The 18,952-nt window shown below is 45.6% G+C and overlaps 1 protein-coding gene across 5 annotated transcripts in view; it reads left to right on the top strand.

The window, feature by feature from the left end:
- The window catches only part of LOC119979128 (complement C1q tumor necrosis factor-related protein 1-like), a 56,359-nt gene extending 42,700 nt beyond the window's left edge, over positions 1 to 13,659 (top strand). For 2 of the 5 annotated variants that reach the window (XM_038821145.1, XM_038821144.1), the window contains 3 exons: positions 3,788 to 3,989; positions 9,421 to 9,668; positions 12,720 to 13,659. In XM_038821145.1, coding sequence (XP_038677073.1) covers positions 9,440 to 9,668; positions 12,720 to 13,276 — 786 coding nt within the window. In that variant the 5' untranslated portion in view covers positions 3,788 to 3,989; positions 9,421 to 9,439 and the 3' untranslated portion in view covers positions 13,277 to 13,659. The remainder of the gene's footprint in view (positions 1 to 3,787; positions 3,990 to 9,420; positions 9,669 to 12,719) is intronic. The other 3 variants (XM_038821146.1, XM_038821147.1, XM_038821143.1) reach the window with 2 other exon arrangements.
- The last annotated feature ends 5,293 nt before the right edge of the window (positions 13,660 to 18,952 follow it).

The raw sequence follows: 18,952 nt of genomic DNA, 5'->3' as shown, positions 1-18,952 counted from the left end.
ACAAGACACTGGGATTGGATTTTACCTTCTCACCCTCCATCTGTATTTTAAATTCAACCATACTGTGATCGGTCCTTCCAAGAGGATCTCTAACTACGAAATAACTTATTATTCCTCTCTCGTTACACAGGACTAGATCTAGAATAACTTGCTCTTCGTAGGTTCCATTACATACTGCTTGAGGAAACTGTCACGATGCATTCTATGAACTCCTCAAGGCTGCCCTGACTGACCTCATTTGACCAATCAACCTGTGGATTAAAGTCCCTCATGATAATTGCCGTACTATTTTTACATGCATCAGTTGTTTATTTGTTTATTGCTCACGCGACTATGATGTTATTATTTGGTGGCATATAGACTAAGCCTATCAGCAAATATTTCTCCTTACTAGTTCTAATTTCCACCCAAATAGATTCAACCTTTTGCTCCATAGAACTTAGGGCATCTCTCACTACCACCCTGATGTTATCCTTACATATCAGAGCTGCACCACCTCCCTTACTTTCTGCCTGAGCTTCCAAATAGTCTGATGCCCCTGGATACTTAACTCCCAGTTTTGACCACCCAGCCACCATGTCTCTGTAATGGCCACTAAATCATACTCATTCGCAATGATTTGTGCCGTCAACTCATTGACCTTGTTTCGAATGCTAAGAGCATTTAGGTAAAGTGCCTTTATGCTAGTTTTATACCTTCTTTTTGAATCCTAGCACCTCCATTAATAACAGCTCCTGAGTTCTTCTTCCCTTTAACTTTTTTAAATAGTTTTCCCTGTGGTTGAACCCTCCTTCCCACATGCTAACCTGCTGCTTTGCTCTTATTAACCATTATTCATCCCATACTTTCACCCATCCCTTCTCCCCACTTGCTAAAGTTCTTGTGACCACCCTATTTATCCTATCCGCTGGAACACTGGTCCCAGATTGCTTCAGGTGAAGACCATCCTGTTCTAATACTGATGCCAGTGCCCCATGAAATGGAACCCTTCTTTCCCGCACCATTCCTTTAGCCGCGTGGTTATTTCCCTAATTTTCCTATCCTTATGCCAATTTGCACGTGGCTCAGGTAGTAATCCTGAGATTATGACCCTTGAGGACATGTTTTTTAATTTAGTTCCTAGTGCCTGATAATCCCCAGGCCGGTCCTCTTTCCTAGTCTTGCCTATGTTGTTTGTACCAACGTGGACCACAACACCTAGATCCTCCCTATCCCATTCCAATATGCTTTCAAGCTGGTCAGGGATGTTATGGCACCGGGCAGGCAACATACCTGCAGGACTCTCGATCCTGCTTACAAAGGATGCTATCAATCCTCCTAATTATAGAATCTCCTACAACTACCTCTTGTCTTTTTGCTCCCTCCCTTGAATGGTCCCTGTGCCACGGTGCAGCTCACTCTCCCTATCGTCCTTTTCCTCATCCACACAGGGAGTTAGTACCTCATACCTGTTGGACAAGGTCAAGAGCTGAGGCTCCTGAATTCAGGATCCCTCTACTAGCCTCACTTGCAGTCACACCCTACTGTCCCTGATCACTGTCCAAATTTGAAGTACTTAATCTACAGGTTATGACCACCTCCTGAAACAAAGCGTCCAGGTAACCCTCCCCCTCCCAGATGTGCTGCAGTGTACGACGCTCAGATACCAGCTCATCACTTCTGAGCCAAAATTCCTCGAGCAACCAACACTTGCTGCAGATGTGGTCACTGCACCTCACAATGGGATCTGCCAGCTCCCACATCATGCGGCTACACACATGACCTGCCCAGCCATCTCGACCTCATTAATTAATTCATTAGTTTTGCAGTGTTATTCTAATCCCGCAGAATAATCTCCACCCCCTGGTCCAAACCGTGTGATCTCCCGGGAGTGGCAAAAAAAATAGAATTAAAAACCCAGGGCCAATATGGGAAGAAATTCTGGGGAAATCCCTCTGTGACCCCTTCTTGCAATCAAAACGAGTCCAGGAGATCACTGTGGCAGGATGATATTCAAAATCAACTCTTGCTTTTCTCCCGTCTGATAAATATGATCACTCTCCTTTCTCCACGTCCTATTCAAAATGAACCCTCTCCCCATACTATTCAAAATGAACCCTCTCCTCTCTCCCCGCTGATATGAACTCTCTCCTCTCTTCTCACACTATTCAATATGTGATACGCCATCAATAATAGATGACGAGTGATAAATGTAAATGAGGCTTTAATAACTAAACAGCAAGCCTCCTGCCTCTGGACCCAAACTGGGTCCGGTGACGGAGTCTTGCCACTTTTATACAGAAGCCCTGAGAGGGAGAGCCACAGGCAGAGCCAACCTGGACAAACCCAGGCATGTACAATACAGCACAGTGAATATAATACAGTAAACACAATAACGTGGTTTACCACGATATGAATTCTCGTCTCTCTCCCTGCTATGCAAAATGAACTGTCGTCTCTGTTCCTGTACTATCTGATATGAACTCTCTCCTCTCTCCCCACTATTTAAAATGAACTCTCGTCTCTCCCTGAACTATTCAAAATGAACTCTCTCCTCTCTCCCCGCTATTCAATATGAACTCTCATCTCTCAACCTGCCATTCAAAATGAACTCTCTCCTCTCGCCCCGCACTATTCAATATGAACTTTTGCCTCTCTCCCTGCTATTCAATAGGAACTCTCTCCTCTCTCCCCTCACTACTCAATATGAACTTTTGCCTCTCTCCCTGCTATTCAATAGGAACTCTCTCCTCTCGCCCCGCATTATTCAATATGAACTTTTGCCTCTCTCCCTGCTATTCAATAGGAACTCTCTCCTCTCGCCCAGCACTATTCAATATGAACTTTTGCCTCTCTCCCTGCTATTCAATAGGAACTCTCTCCTCTCGCCCAGCACTATTCAATATGAACTTTTGCCTCTCTCCCTGCTATTCAATAGGAACTCTCTCCTCTCGCCCCGCATTATTCAATATGAACTTTTGCCTCTCTCCCTGCTATTCAATAGGAACTCTCTCCTCTCGCCCCACACTATTCAATATGAACTTTTGCCTCTCTCCCTGCTATTCAATAGGAACTCTCTCCTCTCTCCACACTTTTTGAAATAAATCCCTTCTGGATTCTCAATTCTCACAAAGTCACTTTCTCGAAGTTCAGCCATCGCTTTTGTTTGTCTATTGTAGACCTCTTATTGCTTCTCTTTTAGTTGTCGTGATTCTTTCAGTTATCTCTTTATTATCAGCTTCCTGACTGGTGATTTCTGGTAAAGTGGTTCTTAGTCTTTGCCAGCATTTGAGCAGGTGATAGACCAGTTGATAATGGTGTTGCACAGTATGCTAACAATGCTAACGATATGTCTTGACCAGCTTCACTTGCTTCGCGGAATAGCTTCTTAATTGTCCCTGCTCCTTTCTCTGCTTTCCCGTTAGACTGAGGATAACATGGGCTAGACGTCACATGATTGAAATTATATTGCTCTGCAAACTGTATCCACTCCCAACTGGAGAAACACGGACCATTATCAGAGACAACATTAAGTGGTATCCCATGGCGTGCAAAAATTGATGTCGTTGCCTTTATTACTGTTCTGGCAGTTGAATCTTTCAGCATCATCAATTCTGGAAAGTTGGAGTAATAGTTTATGATTATCAAATAGTCATGATTCCGGAAATAGAATAAATCCATGCCCACTGTGTTCCATGGACAGGTCACAATCTCCATCTGCAGCATGGTTTCTATGCTCTGTGCAGGTTGATGCATCTGAGAATTGGACATGCTTGAACATATTTGTCAATGTCTCTGTTTATTCCAGGCCAATACACCGGCTGTCTGGCTCGCCTGAGACACTTTTCGATGCCTTGATAACCCTCGTGAAACTGCTACCGAATCACGAAGCGTAAGCTGGCAAGTATCACTATCCTGTCTCCCTTGAGCAGGACACCATCTATTGTTGAAAGATCATCTCTTAGATCCTCAAAGGCTGATCTACATCCAGCAGGCCACCCTTCTGTGAGGTATTGTTCCACCTTCTGGAGCAGCAAGTCCTTTTCAGTTTCAGCTTTTATAGTCTGTAGTTTGCGGTCAGACACTGGTAATATCTTGGTAATTAAACAAGCTTGAGATTCCACTCTTTGGAGTAACTCGGGTTCTGATGTTTCAGCATCTGTGGTTGCCCTGGATTCTGATGTTTCAGCACCAGTGGTAGCTTTGGAGAGGTTGTTCACAACAGCTAAATCTTCCCTTGACTCTTCGTCTTGGTCAGCTGAAGTACTGGTTGAATGAATCCTTTCAACTATCTGCAATCTTTCACAAGCATTAACTCCAATTAATGATGATTTCTCACCCTCTACCACCTTGAAGCCAATACGTATCTCAATTTACCCATTTTTAATGTCAAGACAGCAGGACCCTCTTGTGACTATCTTGTTAACATTCTAATCCTCGAGCCTACAAGTGGATTGCTTTATTAACGGTTGGTCAATTGCTTGAAAGATTGATACATGATAATATTTGTGTGCGCTCCCATGTCAATCTTAAATGGGATCAGTTCTCCATTTATTTATAATGAGACAGTCCACTTCTCAATTATCTTTGAGATTGTTTTTACTGGTCTTTCCTTCTGATCCAGTAAATCAATCCTGGTGGTAGCTTCTATCATGAAGGTATCTGAAAGTGAGTCTGGTGAGCAATCCTCTCTATCCACTATGATGATGAATTTTGTCTCTGCACTCTGTGCACTTTGGATCTGCCATCACTACAAAACTGTTTAAATTTGGTTACCTGAACAGTTATTGATAAACGATACTGTGCTGCAAAGTGGTTCTATTTGCCACAATTGGAACAATGTTTCCCTCTCGCCGGACAATTTTTTTGACTGTGGGCGTGTCCACAGCGTGTGCACATCATCATGCTTGTGATGTCACTTTCAAAATGGCCACCGGCCATTGTACGCGGTTTTCTTTGCTGCGACACAGCATTAATGGCGTTAGCCACATTTCCCGATTTTCCTTTTTGTTTGCCTTTCCTTTTCTCTTTTCGTTTACCATGAATTCGGCATATTCACTTGATGCCTGTTCGCTGGCCTTACACATATTAATAGCATCTTCAATCGATAAAACCGGTCTTCTTAACATTTTCCTGTGCAAATGTACATTGTTTATTCCTAACACAACTTTATCTTGCAGCATAGACTCGGAACATAGAACATAGAACATTACAGTGCAGTACAGGCCCTTCGGCCCTCGATGTTGCACCGACCTGTGAAACCAATCTAAAGCCCATCTACATTATTCCATTATCATCCATATGTCTATCCAATGACCATTTAAATGTCCTTAATGTTGGTGAGTCCACTACTGTTTCAGGCAGGGCATTCCATGCCCTTACTACTCTCTGAGTGAAGAACCTACCTCTGACATCTGTCCAGTATCTATCTCCCCTCAATTTAAAGCTATGTCCCCTCGTGCTAGACATCACCATCCGAGGGAAAACTCACTGTCCACCCTATCTAATCCTTTGATCGTCTTGTATTCCTCTATTAAGTCACCTCTTAACCTTCTTCTCTCTAACGAAAACTGCCTCAAGTCCCTCAGCCTTTCCTCATAAGATCTTCCCTCCATACAAGACAACAACCTGGTAAATCCCCTCTGCACCCTTTCGAATGCTTCCACATCCTTCCTGTAATGCGGCGACCAGAACTGCATGCAATACTCCAAATGCGGCTGCACCATGACCACATGGCTCCAAAACTCAATCCCTCTAAGATGGAGTTTAACCCTGATAAGTGTGAGGTGATTCATTTTGGTAAAAAATTTTTAAATGCGGATTACAGGGTCAATGGCAGGGTTCTGAGGCATATGGAGTAACAGAGAGATCTTGGGGTTCATGTCCACAGATCTCTGAAGTTTGCCACTCAAGTGGATAGAGCCGTGAAGAAGGCTTATCGTGTGTTAGCGTTTATTAACAGGGGGCTTGAGTTTAAGAGCCGCGGGGTTATGCTGCAACTATACATGACCCTGGTGAGACCACATTTGGAGTATTGTGTGCAGTTCTGGTCACCTCATTATAGGAAGGATGTGGAAGCATTGGAAAGGGTGCAATGGAGATTTACCAGGATGCTGCCTGGTTTGCAGGATAGGTCTTATGAGGAAAGGTGAGGGAGCTAGGGCTTTTCTCTTTGGAGCGGAGGAGGATGAGAAGCGACTTAATAGAGGTTTATAAGATGATGAGGGGGATAGATAGAGTGGATGTTCAGAGACTATTTCCTCGGGTGGATGTAGCTGTTACAAGGGGGCATAACTATAAGATTCAGGGTAGGAGATATAGGAGGGATATCCGAGGTAGGTTCTTTACTCAGAGAGTGGTTAGGGTGTGGAATGGACTGCCTGCTGTGATAGTGGAGTCGGACGCTTTAGGAACTTTCAAGCGGTTATTGGATAGGCACATGGAGCACACCAGAATGACAGGGGGTGGGATAGCTTGATCTTGGTTTCGGACAATGCTCGGCACAACATCGAGGGCCGAAGGGCATGTTCTGTGCTGTACTGTTCTATGTTCTAATAAAAGCTAACACATTTTATGCCTTCTTAACAACCCTATCAACTTGGGTGGCAACTTTCAGGGATCTATATACATGGGCACCGAGATCTCTCTGCTCGTCCACACTACCAAGAATCTTACCATTAGCCTAGTACTCTGAATTCCTGTTACTCCTTCCAAAATTAATCACCTCACACTTTTCTGCATTAAACTCCATTTGCCACTTCTCAGCCCAGATCTGCAGCTTATCTATGTCCCTCTGTAACTTGCAACATCCTTCTGCACTGTCCACAACTTCACCGACTTTCGTGTCATCCGCAAATTTACTCACCCATCCTTCCAAACCCTCCTCCAGCTCATTTATAAAAATGACAAACAGCAGTGGCCCCAAAACAGATCCTTGTGGTACACCACTAGTAACTGAACTCAGGCTGAACATTTCCCATCAACCACCACCCTTTGTCTTCTTCATGCTAGCTAATTTCTGATCCAAACTGCTAAATCACCCTGAATCCCATGCCTTCGTATTTTCTGCAATGGCCTACCATGGGGAACCTTATCAAATGCTTTACTGAAATCCATTTACACCACATCAACTGCTTTACCCTCATCCACCTGTTTGGTCACCTTCTCAAAGAGCTCAATAAGTTTTGTGACGCACGACCTACCCTTCACAAAACCGTGTTGACTGTCCCTAATCAAATTATTCCTTTTCAGATGATTATAAATCCTATCTCTTATAATCCTTTCCAAGACTTTGCCCACAATAGAAGTAAGGCTCACTGGTCTATAATTACTGGGGTTGTCTGTACTTCCCTTCTTGAACAAGGGGACAACCTTTGCTATCCTCCAGTCTTCTGGCACTATTCCTGCAGACAATGACGATATAAGGATCAAAGCCAAAGGCTTTGCAATCTCCTCCCTAGCTTCCCAGATAATCCTAGGATAAATCCCATCCGGCCCAGGGGACTTAACTACTTTCACACTTTCCAGAATTGCTAACTCCTCCTCCTTATGAACCTCAATCCCGTCTAGTCTAGTAGCCTGTATCACAGTATTCTCCTCGACAACATTGTCTTTTTCCTGTGTGAATACTGATGAAAAATATTCATTTAGTGCCTCTCCTATCTCCTCGGACTCAAAGTACAACTTCCTACTGCTGTCCTTGACTGGCCCTACTCTTACCCTAGTCATTCTTTTATTCCTGACATACCTATAGAAAGCTTTAGGGTTTTCCTTGATCCAGGCTGAGGAAACATTACCGGACTGCACTCGCAAGCCTTAGCGCTGTGATTAATTAATCTACAACCTCTCCTCTGAACTGCAGCCATTTTCTTAACATGTAGCGCTCATAAAAAATTTCCAGGAACATTAATCTCAGTATTTATTTTCATCCACATCTGCACTGTATTCAGACAAATTAAACAACTCCAATGCTTGCGGTCCAACCAAAGTTAGTAGGAGTGCTATTTTCCATTGGTCTGAGGCATTTTCAAGCGCAGAGGCAGAAATAAAAACTTCAAACTGTTGCTTAAAGAAAGCCTAGTTCTGGCATAGTTTATCATGTGCCTTGACATGGTCAGGCTTCTTGAGACCTTCCATCTTCTGATCAGTCTCTGCTGTAGATGTTTTCTGAGTTGTCAGGATTGCTTCTTCAAACTCCAATGCTATTCTAACCTAATCTAATTGCTGTTTCTTATGAGGAATAGTACCTGGTACCATGTGGTGTTCTTTGTGTTGCTTATTTCAGGATGGTTGGCGTAGTGTTCACAAAGACCACAAAATAGCTTTAACTTAAACAAAGTTATGATTTTATTTACACTAATAAACTGGGATTCGACACTTAGTCCTTAAGAACATACAAGTGGCAGCACGGTGGCCTAGTGGTTAGCACTAGGACTACGGCGCTGAGGACCCATGTTTGAATTCCGGCCCTGGGTCACTGACCGTGTGGAGTTTGCACATTCTTCCCGTGTCTGCATGGGCTTCACCCCCACAACCCAAAGATGTGCTGGTAAGGTGGATTGGCCACGCTAAATTGCCCCTAAATTGGAAAAAAAAATAATAATAATTGGGTACGCTAAATTTATAAAACAAAAACAAAAAAAAAAATGCCAAGTGATCAATAACATCGAACTACACTCATCTACTGCTATTCCCACTACACTTTCTGCTCTTATGACCTTTACGAGCCATCTTCTGCAAACACTCCTCCCCTGAGGTCTAGCATCACTGCCTTATATAGTTGCAGCTGTAGCTCCCTCTAGTGGCTACTCTCGACACTACATTAACCCTTCCAATGCTGATAGTTATGATAATACCACAGGATGGATCTTGGGAGCGGAGTCTCCCGACTTCTATCAGCCACACTGTGCCACAGCCCTTCAGGCGCAGCGTGGCCATTCAATTGTACCCATTGTACTGGAAGCAATGCACTTTTTGAGCTTGTAACAGAGCAGAACCGTGCCCCGAGCAGGAATTTGCACTCGACTGGTTGTGCTCAAAGACTTGGATTAAGTTTACCTTAGTTTAAGGGTTCCAATTTGGATTGGACATGTTACTGCAGGTAAAATCATTTGGCTTCATGTCTCCAACTGCTCTTATCCCACCCCCCACAATTGATCACCTGGCATGTCACAGTGCCCCGCCTTAAACAATCCAATGATACTTAACTGTCAGTCAGCTGATTTCCTTCCAGTATTTTGACAATTCATAAAGGAAATTTTAAAAAGACGCATTTTAAAAATTCCACCATGTCTTTTCTCCAGGGCCTTTGCTTACAGCAGAGCACTAATCTTTAATTCTTGGAGATTCCAGGACAATCCTGGACTGTTGGCAGCCTTGTCCTGTTTTATGGATACGGGCAAGGAGAAATGTTGATTATCTTCTGTATCCTCCTGTGCACAGGTTATTCAGCTGTTGAAATATGAAGGCTTCACTTTCTCTGATTGTTTCCTTGCTGGCTGTCACCGTCTCATCGAAAAGAATTCACTTTCAAAAAGAGACCGTCCGATCTTCATGTGTCCGATGCTGTGGCCCGTTGGAGAAGCCTGCGTCTCCATACAGATTGTCGCCCAGCCACAGGATGGCAAGCGACCATCCTATCTACGCCATGCCTGAGATCAAGCCAAAGATAGACATGACGATATTAAAAGGTAAAGGCCATGAATTTCAGCTCCTTAGCGTCTGGTTTTACAGCACTACGAGGGCCATTCCAGCTCCAAAATGTCATCCATACCGCATCCATAGGCTTGTCGCAAGCCACGCCAGACATCATTTTGGTAATGATGTTAGTCTCCATCGGAGGAGTCCAGATTCGGTACATGGTGATTCGTGTAACGCCGATTCAATGCTAATGCTATCATTTTGGAGCTCAAGCTCCAGCTAATGCCACCTCTTAAACACAGGCCGAAACCTGCATGACAGCAGGATAGACACCTCACCAACTAGCACTGTCTAAAGATATCAACAATTATTTTAGCTGCTGATTGATTTTACTGCCACTTGTTGGGATTGTATAAGTGTTTGACGGTTCCTGGAATTCCTGAAACCGAGCTGAAGAACGTTGTACTGACTTCAGGAATTCTGCACAAACCACTTGCTCCCGGATATGGGTACAGTGGTATTTATTCCCCTTTGAAGTCAGCATGCAAGGGGATAGAATAGAGGTGACACAGAGCAGGGCAGGTTGCTGGAAGAGGCGGGAGGAAGGAGAAGAAAGGTTCTCAACAGGAGCCCATACCTGTTCAAGGTGTTCAAGGACAATTCTCCGATATGAATCTGAGTGAGGAACAATGTGTGAGCTGTCTATGGGTCAGGAAGGATGTCCTCATGAAATTTTCCACAGTCCACAGCTAGGACAGCAACCTGTGAGCAGGATGACGATGGCATTGCAATAGCAGTGAAGAAGACACTGATCACTGATTATATGTTGGGTTTCTTCCAGGCTGGAGCAAGTATTAATTTCAGCATCTCCCAGTTTACCATCCACAGTTGTACAAGGGACTTCACATAGAACATAGAACAGTACAGCACAGAACAGGCCCTTCGGCCCTCGATGTTGTGCCGAGCAATGATCACCCTACTCAAACCCCAAGTATCCACCCTATACCCGTAACCCAACAACCCCCTCCCCCACCCCCTTAACCTTTTTAGGACACTACGGGCAATTTAACATGGCCAATCCACCTAACCCGCACATCTTTGGACTGTGGGAGGAAACCGGAACACCCGGAGGAAATCCACGCACACACGGGGAGGACGTGCAGACTCCGCACAGACAGTGACCCAGCCGGGAACCGAACCTGGGACCCTGGAGCTGTGAAGCATTTATGCTAACCACCATGCTACCGTGCTGCCCATAGGCTATGTATATCAAAATAACTAAATAGATTTCATTCCTTCTCAGCAGGGAGGAGTGATCAATGGTTTCAAGATGGTTGCAGGCTGCTCCACGGGTAGGGTGGTGCCATTGATTACACGGACATCGCTTTGTGGGCACTTGTCAGCTCTGAGATCTGCACACAACACACAGTTCACCACAAGAGCATAACACTAGGAGCAGAATTAGGCCATTCAGCCCTGTAAGTCTGCTCCACCATTCAATCATGGCTGATATGTTTCTCATCCCCATTCTCCTGCCTTCTCCCCATAACCCCTGATCCCCTTATTAATCAAGAACCTATCTATCTCTGTCTTAAAGACACTCAGTGATTTGGCCTCCACAGCCTTCTGCGGTAAAGAGATCCACAGATTCACCACCCTCTGGCTGAAGACATTCCTCCTCATCTCTGTTTTAAAGGATCGCCCCTTCAGTCTGGGGCTGTGCCCTCGGGTTCTACCTTTTTCTACTAGTGGAAACATCCTCTCCACATCCACTCTATTGAACTAGGCCTCTCAGTATCCTGTAAGTTTCAAATAGATTCCCCTCATACTTCTAAATTCCAAGAAGTACAGATTCAGAGTCCTCAACCACTCCTTATATGACAAGCTCGTCATTCCAGGGATCATTCTTGTGAACTTCCACTAGGACCCATACTCAGTGTATCTCATAGAGGTCAATGCCCATTATCCAGGCAGCCACATTCTGTATCAATTCATTGTGCCAATTGCATTTCCTTTTCCTTATTTTTATTTTTTAATAAATTTATAGTACCCAATTATTTCTTTGCAATTAAGGGGCAATTTAGCGTGGCCAATCAACCTACCCTGCACATCTTTGGGTTGTGGGGGCGAAACCCATGCAAACACGGGGAGAATGTGCAAACGCCACATGGACAGTGACCGGGGGCCGGGATCGAACCCAGGTCCTCAGCGCCATGAGGCAGCAGTGCTAACCACTGTGCCACCGTGCTGCCCATCAACTGCATTTCCGCCACCTCAACAAACCAGAGGGTGGATACTGGGTGACAAGAGCCATCCTTTACAGACATGGCTCATGACTCCAGTGTGCAACACACCTGGATGTGGGCAGAATGCTCACAAAGAAAGCCATGCTGGCACAAAGATTGTGATAAAGCAAACCCTTGGTGCTGAAAGAATGCCTCTACTGACTGAACCAATCTGAAGGAGGTGTGCACTACCCAAAAGAGCATGTGCCAAGATTCATGGTGATCTGTTGCATACTATACAAAATTACTGTGCCTTGCCATCAGGTATATGGTGAGCAGCAAGGGAGGAGACAATCTGGACAGCCCCTATCTGCTCAGACTGTCTGTGAATGAATCATCTGAGAATGATCGCAGTAACCAAAAGCCCTATTCCCATATACCAACGATCCTATGCCTTACATTTATTCTGTTGCTGACCATCACTGTGTCCAAGACGGATCTGTCCACAGCATTATTAGAATGAGTGACCACCCCACAGTCCTTGTGGGGACGTAGTTTCATCTTCAAACTGAGGTTACTGTCCATCATGTTGTGTGGCACTACCACCGTGTTAGATTGGACAGATTCGAACATAGTTAGCAAATAAACTGGGCATCCATGAGGCAATGTGGACCATTAGCAGCAGCAGAATGGTATTCCATCTTAATCTGTAACCTCATGGTCCCATTCTGGTGGTAGGATGCTCTTAGAAGCATAAACCGGAATAGATCAGTTGGTATGTTTCTGTGCTGTAGGTTCGATGTTATTCTATATTTAGACCTCCAGAAGAAAAACCCATTAATAAAACCAACATTGAATGTTAATTTCTCCATACAGGCTCCAAAGGAGAGCAAGGGGAGAGAGGAATGCCAGGAAAAACAGGAAAAGCAGGACCCATTGGTTCCGTTGGTACTACAGGCCTCAAGGGGGACAAAGGACAAGTGGGCATTCCGGGGAACAATTGCAAGCAACATTATGCAGCATTCTCAGTGGGCCGCAAGAAGGGGATCCAGAGTAAAGAACTCCAAACGCAGCTGATTTTTGACACAGAGTTTGTCAACCTCTACCATCACTTCAACATGTTCACGGGCAAGTTCTACTGTTTCGTCCCGGGAGTCTATTTCTTTAACCTCAACGTGCACACCTGGAACTTTAAGGAAACGTACCTCCACCTCGTGCGCAATGGTGAGGAGGTGGTGATCCTGTACACTCAACCCAGTAACCGCAGCATCATGCAGAGCCAGAGTGTCATGCTGGACCTGAGTGAGAAAGATGAGGTTTGGGTGCGGCTATACCAGGAGAACCGGGAAAATGCCATTTACAGTGGGGAGGGTGACGTCTACATCACATTCAATGGCTATTTAATCAAGGCAGCAGCAGAAGGGTCAGATTAGGAGAGCAATGGGCAGTGCAGTAGAGAAAGCCCATTCCACCATGTAAGATAGATTATGGCTTTAAAAAGATTACATTGTGAGGATAGGTTGTATAGACTGGGCTATATACCCTTGAATATAAAAAAATAAGGGGTGATCTAATTGAGGTACTTAAAATGTTTAAAGGAGATGATAGGATCGATAGAAATAAATTATTTACTCTGGTGCAAGTGTCCACAACAAACTCAAATAACCCACCTCCTGACTCCCCAAAGCCAATCCACCACAAGGCGAAAATCAGATGTGTAATGGAGCACTTGCCTGGATGAGTGCAGCTCCAACAACACTCAAGAAACCTGACACCATCCAGGACAAAGCAGCCCACTTGATTTCTACCCCTTCCACAGACGTTCACTCCCTCCACCATTGATGCACAGTGGCAGCCGTGTGTGCCATCTACAAGATGCACTGCAGGAACTCACCAGGGCTCCTTTGGCAGCACCTTCCAAATCCACAACCGCTACCATCTAGAAGGACAAGGGCAGAAGATATATGGGAACCCCCCCCCCCCACCTGGAAGTTCTCATCCAAGCCACTCACTATCCTGACTTGTAAATATATCACCGTTCCATCACTGGTCAAAATCCTGGAATATCCTCCCTGACAGCACTGAGGGTGTACCTATGTCGCATGGACTGCAGCGGTTCAAGAAGGCAGCTCCCCACCATCTTCTCAAGGGCAATTAGGGCTGGCCTGAATGATAACGGAATGAAAAATGCTTTAAAAAATTAAAGTTGGCCTGTTAAGGCATATTTCAAATAGAACTTCACATAAAGGTTGGTGGAAATCTAGTGATTTCTGTCTCAAAATCACTATGTGGAGATGCCAGCGCTGGACTGGGGTGGGCACAGTAAGAAGTCTTACAACACCAGATTAAAGTCCAACAGGTTTGTTTTGAATCATCGGCTTTCAGAGCACTGCCCCTTCCTCAGGTGAATCACTGGTGAGGCTGGAGGTCAACTATAAATTTCAAAACAGTTTGATAGACTTTTGTTGAGCAAGGTCATTGAGGGATATGGAACCAAGGTGGATAGATAAGTGGGTAGATCGATCAGCCATGACCTAATTGAATGGGAACAGGCTCAAGGGGCTGGATGGCCTACGCCTGTTTCTGTGCTCCTTTGTACCTTAACTCATCAATGACCCACCTTTGATCAATATCCCTTCGAACCCTTCCCCAATACAAACACAGCAATCTCAGTCTTGAATATTTTGACCGAGCCCCCAGAATCTACTGCCTTTGGGAGGAAGAGAATTCCAGATTTTCACTGCCTTTTGGGTGCAAAAGTGTTTTAGTCCTGAACACTTAATTCTCCTTTTACCTGGTTTGCATTTTGGAGCTCCCTGTGTTCAGGCACAATCTGAGTTCTGATGAAAGTCATTGGCCTGAAATGGGGTTCACTCTCCTCAGAAGCTGCCTGACCTGCTGAGGGAGGGTTTTCAAGGACTTTGGGCTTTTATTTCAGATTTTGAACAACCGCAGTATTCGTTTTAGTTTCTCACGACCGCACTCGCTTCGCCTTTCGTGTTTTTCTACCTTCCCTGCACTGCAAGGTGGATAACTGGCATCCAACACATCAACAACTTGCATTCATATAGTGCATTTAACTTAGTCAAATGTCCTGAGACACCTCCTCAGGCAGAGTTTGACACAAAGCCACTTAAAGATATGACCGAGCAGATGACCAAAGCTGGAGAGGTAGAGGCTGTGAGGTTTAGGAAGCAAATTGTGGAGATTACAGCCTAGACAACTGAAGGCATGGTATGGTAGAGCTATTTGCATACAAGGCCAGAATTGGAGGACCACCCTGGGCATAGCACGGTGGCACAGTGGTTAGCACTGCTGCCTCACAGCACCGATGACCCGGGTTTGATCCCAGCCCCGGGTCACTGTCTGTGTGGAGTTTTCATATTCCCCACGTGCCTGCTTGGGTCTCACCCCCACAACCCAAAAGGATAGTTGGATTGGCCACGCTAAATTGCCCTTTCATAAGGAAAAAAAAGAGAATTGGGTACTTTTTTTTAAAAAAGAAAAAATTGGAGGAACCCTAGATCTCAGAGGGCTGTGTAGATGAAGGAAATTATAGATAGCGGAAGATTTGAAAACAAAGATGAGAATTTTATCGTGGTGTTTCAAAGCTCGTGGTGGAATGTTCCATTCTCCTCCTGCCCCGGGGTGTATTAACCGCGGCCGAGGTGCCATTGGCCAACGATGGGATTTTCCGGTCCTGACGATGCCCAGGTGGTTTTGCATGCCCTGCACTCTCTGCCGCTGGGGAACGCACTGCAGGCGGACGCCATCGGCGGGACCGGAAGATTCTGCCAATGGGAAGTTCTGAAAAATCCCAGCAATCAATGTCGGTCCGTAGGCACAAGGTTGATGGGTGAATGGGGCTTGGTACAAGGCAGGATATGGGCTGTAGAGCTTTGGATGACCTCAAGCTGGATTCCAGCAGTTAACATAAATCAATGGCATTGTGACTAGATCCTTTTATATAAATTACAAAGAAAATTACAAAATTAAGTAACTGTCCATTGAAATGATGGATCACTCTTAACTCGTTATCTATTATGACACACATTTATATTCTTGTATACGTGTTATGTTTTACAATAAGAAAAGAGAGGACATTGTGTAATTTTATATATTTCATTGCAGCAACCTCTTATAGCTCCAGCAAAGTTGGCCTTCATCTTGATGTTTTCATGGCATTGTCACAAACCGAAACACTAGTAATTAAGCTGCTCAGATTTCTCAAGCAGTCTTGTTAGTGTAAAATTAATTCTGCACAACAGGCTAAACATATCAAAGTAATTTCAATTAAAATCAAGAATGTAAGAACTTTTAATTATTTCTGTCTTCCTCCCTACTTTTTTCTTCTTCTCCATTGACTCTCTGTGTTCTAATTTTATTTTTTAATTTTGATTTTTCTTTCAACCAAGTGCAGTGAGAAGCAATGAGGTGCTGAATTGGGGCCTTGATTGAGGTGCCTCGGAGGTGTGCCTGAAAACCCTGTTATAAAGGTATAGGGCTGGATTCTCCGATTCTGGGGCTATGTCCCCACTCTGGCAGAGAAACTGGCGCAAAACGGCCACCAATTCCTCATTTTGCTGGAGGTTAGCAGGATGGCAGCATAGAGCACCCAGCTCCCGCTGCCAATTCGCCCCGAAGAATTGCTTGGTCCGTGGCTGCGCCATGCTACATGGTGGCAGCCGCCTGCGAACCCAGCCCGCGAAATAGGCCCCCTTCAGCCGGCTCGTGCGCCCCGGACCATCCCCCCCCCCCCACAGTGCCCCCAGCGCGAATAATGTCCTCCCCTGCCCGCGGATCGGCCCTCCCCCAACTGTGGTGGAGCTGGACTGAGTCCACAGCTGCCACGCTGAGTTCCCAACGGGTGAGACCATGAGAAGCCCCCACAACGTCGTAAACTTGGCCGGTCCGGGGGGGGAGGGGGGGGGGGGGGTATCGATTGGTGGGCCACAGGCAATGTCCTGAGGCCGTCGATACGTGATAAGACCATAAGACATAGGAGTGGAAGTAAGGCCATTCGGCCCATCGAGTCCACTCCGCCATTCAATCATGGCTGATGGGGTGTACTCTGCTAGTATGCTGTTTTGGAGGGGGCGGAGCATCACGAAAGTGGCGCCGCCCCTGATTTCATTGGAAACTTGCATTCTCTGGCCAGTCGCCAAACGTGATTTTGGCGTCGGCGTCTGGAGAATCTAGCCCGTGCATTTTCAAAAGTAATAATGTTAATCTACTGGGTGGAAACTTGAATTAAAAGTTATATTAAAACCCAGATTTTTTAAAAAACACAGGCTAAAGTGACTTGAACTCACAGCCATGATGGCTCCCTAATTTGCATTACTCTGTGCTCCACAGTCCAACCCCATTTTGTTTGAGGCGGTAGGTCTGCAAAAACTCAACACAGACAATTACCTCAGAGGATTGTGAATCAGCCATATTTCCTATTTCATTTGCACAACCTCAATTGAATGGAGACAAACCATCAAACTCAACACTTGATTGTCATTTGGCGTGAACCCGCACCCTCCATGATCTCGTCGACAAAACCGATTCTCCATCCAATCACCTTTCCTGATTTTGTTGTCAGCCGATGGAGAATCCCACCCTTCAACTATGGAACCATGGCTCAGAGGAAGAATTATGCCCTCGTCGGAATACAGGATCATGATTGAATTACTGGTCAGGTGGTGAGGGTGGTCACATGACAAGCTACCCCTTTGTATATTTTGAGCACGTTTTCTCAGCAGAACGAAGGACAAATAGCTGAGAAGCAGAAAGAGATCCTACCTCTCTCTCCCCCCCCCCCCTCCCTCCCCCGCCCTCCCCCCACCCTGCCTCCATCCCATCTTTCAGTCTCACCCTCTTTCTCCACTCAACTTGCTGCTCTTGGGTCCTGTCTGCTCTTGTTAGTCTCTCTGGCTGTGATTTAACCACTGCACCGAGTACAGCACAGATCTGGACACACGGGTTAAATGGCGGAAAGGCCAGAATTCTCGTTGGGCGCGAATCAGTTTGCTATCTAACCGGCCTCCTCCTGAGGGTGAGTTCTGGATCACGCCCAAACATGGCAAGTGTATTGTTAATCCTCATCTGCATTCATTTCCATCTCATTAGCGAAACTGAAGTTGAATGCAATGGCCTCCCAGGAATTAACCGGCTGCCCAGCGAGAAATCACACGGGTGTCGTTTAGTACTCCTTTTTAAACACGTGAAGCTGGCGCAGTGGCTACTGAGGGGAACTGAGGTGGTGAGTGGCCATCTCCATTTTCTGACTTGCAGCTCAAGGGCACTGGAGTGAGTGGTTTCTTTTTGTCTGTGAGACCTTCAAGCCATCTTTAAATATTTTGGATGCCAGGGGCAACCACAGCTGCTGCCTGTCCGTCCTGCTAAACATTTCCAGGACACAGCCCTGTTCTTGGTTCTATGCTGAAGGTCACTTTAACTCCCTTTGACTGTGAGCAGCCTCTAGCTTCAAAGCTGAATGCTATTGCTAATGAGGAATTGCCTTGTTAATTGTGAGAGCACTTCACAGCTCTCAAGTGCCTTCTCGTGGGTACACGTGCCATGTCTCAGACGATGGTTGCATCGCATTTCAATCAAACCCTGAAGCCTGAACCGTTTGCCTGAACTCCAGAAGTGTCAGCACCATAGAGGCAGCAGCCAACAATTAAACATTCAAAAGCTGGGTTTCAGCACTGGGGATATCCTCTTAACCATAGTGTGAGTATGTGGTTCAGGGTAGGGCACCAGAGCACGGTCTCCCTAATGTTCCCAGCAGAGGTCTGGGGTCTCAGGGCTCTTGCTGTGGCAGCAGCGATGAGTGTGCAAAGGAAGGTTTTCTCGCACAATTGGCTCAGTGGATGCCACTCTGAAAGGAGGCGGGACACATAAGGATGGTGGAGGCTTGGGGAATTTAAGGGTCCCGGGAGGGAAGCCCTAATTGAGTGTCAATCTCTCTCCTCTAATTCCTTACAGATATAACAATATGGCTGGTTATGTCGGGTTCCGCAGAGGCTACCTGTGCGGTGCTTCTGGAAGCCCAGGTAACAGAAGCCGGAGAAGACAGCAGCATCGACGGAAGCTGGAGGCAGCACCCCATGTGCAGGGGG

Source organism: Scyliorhinus canicula, chromosome 15, assembly GCF_902713615.1.
Source record: "Scyliorhinus canicula chromosome 15, sScyCan1.1, whole genome shotgun sequence".
In the NCBI taxonomy this organism is placed as follows: Eukaryota; Metazoa; Chordata; class Chondrichthyes; order Carcharhiniformes; family Scyliorhinidae; genus Scyliorhinus; species Scyliorhinus canicula.
This window is presented reverse-complemented; position numbering and strand designations above follow the sequence as displayed.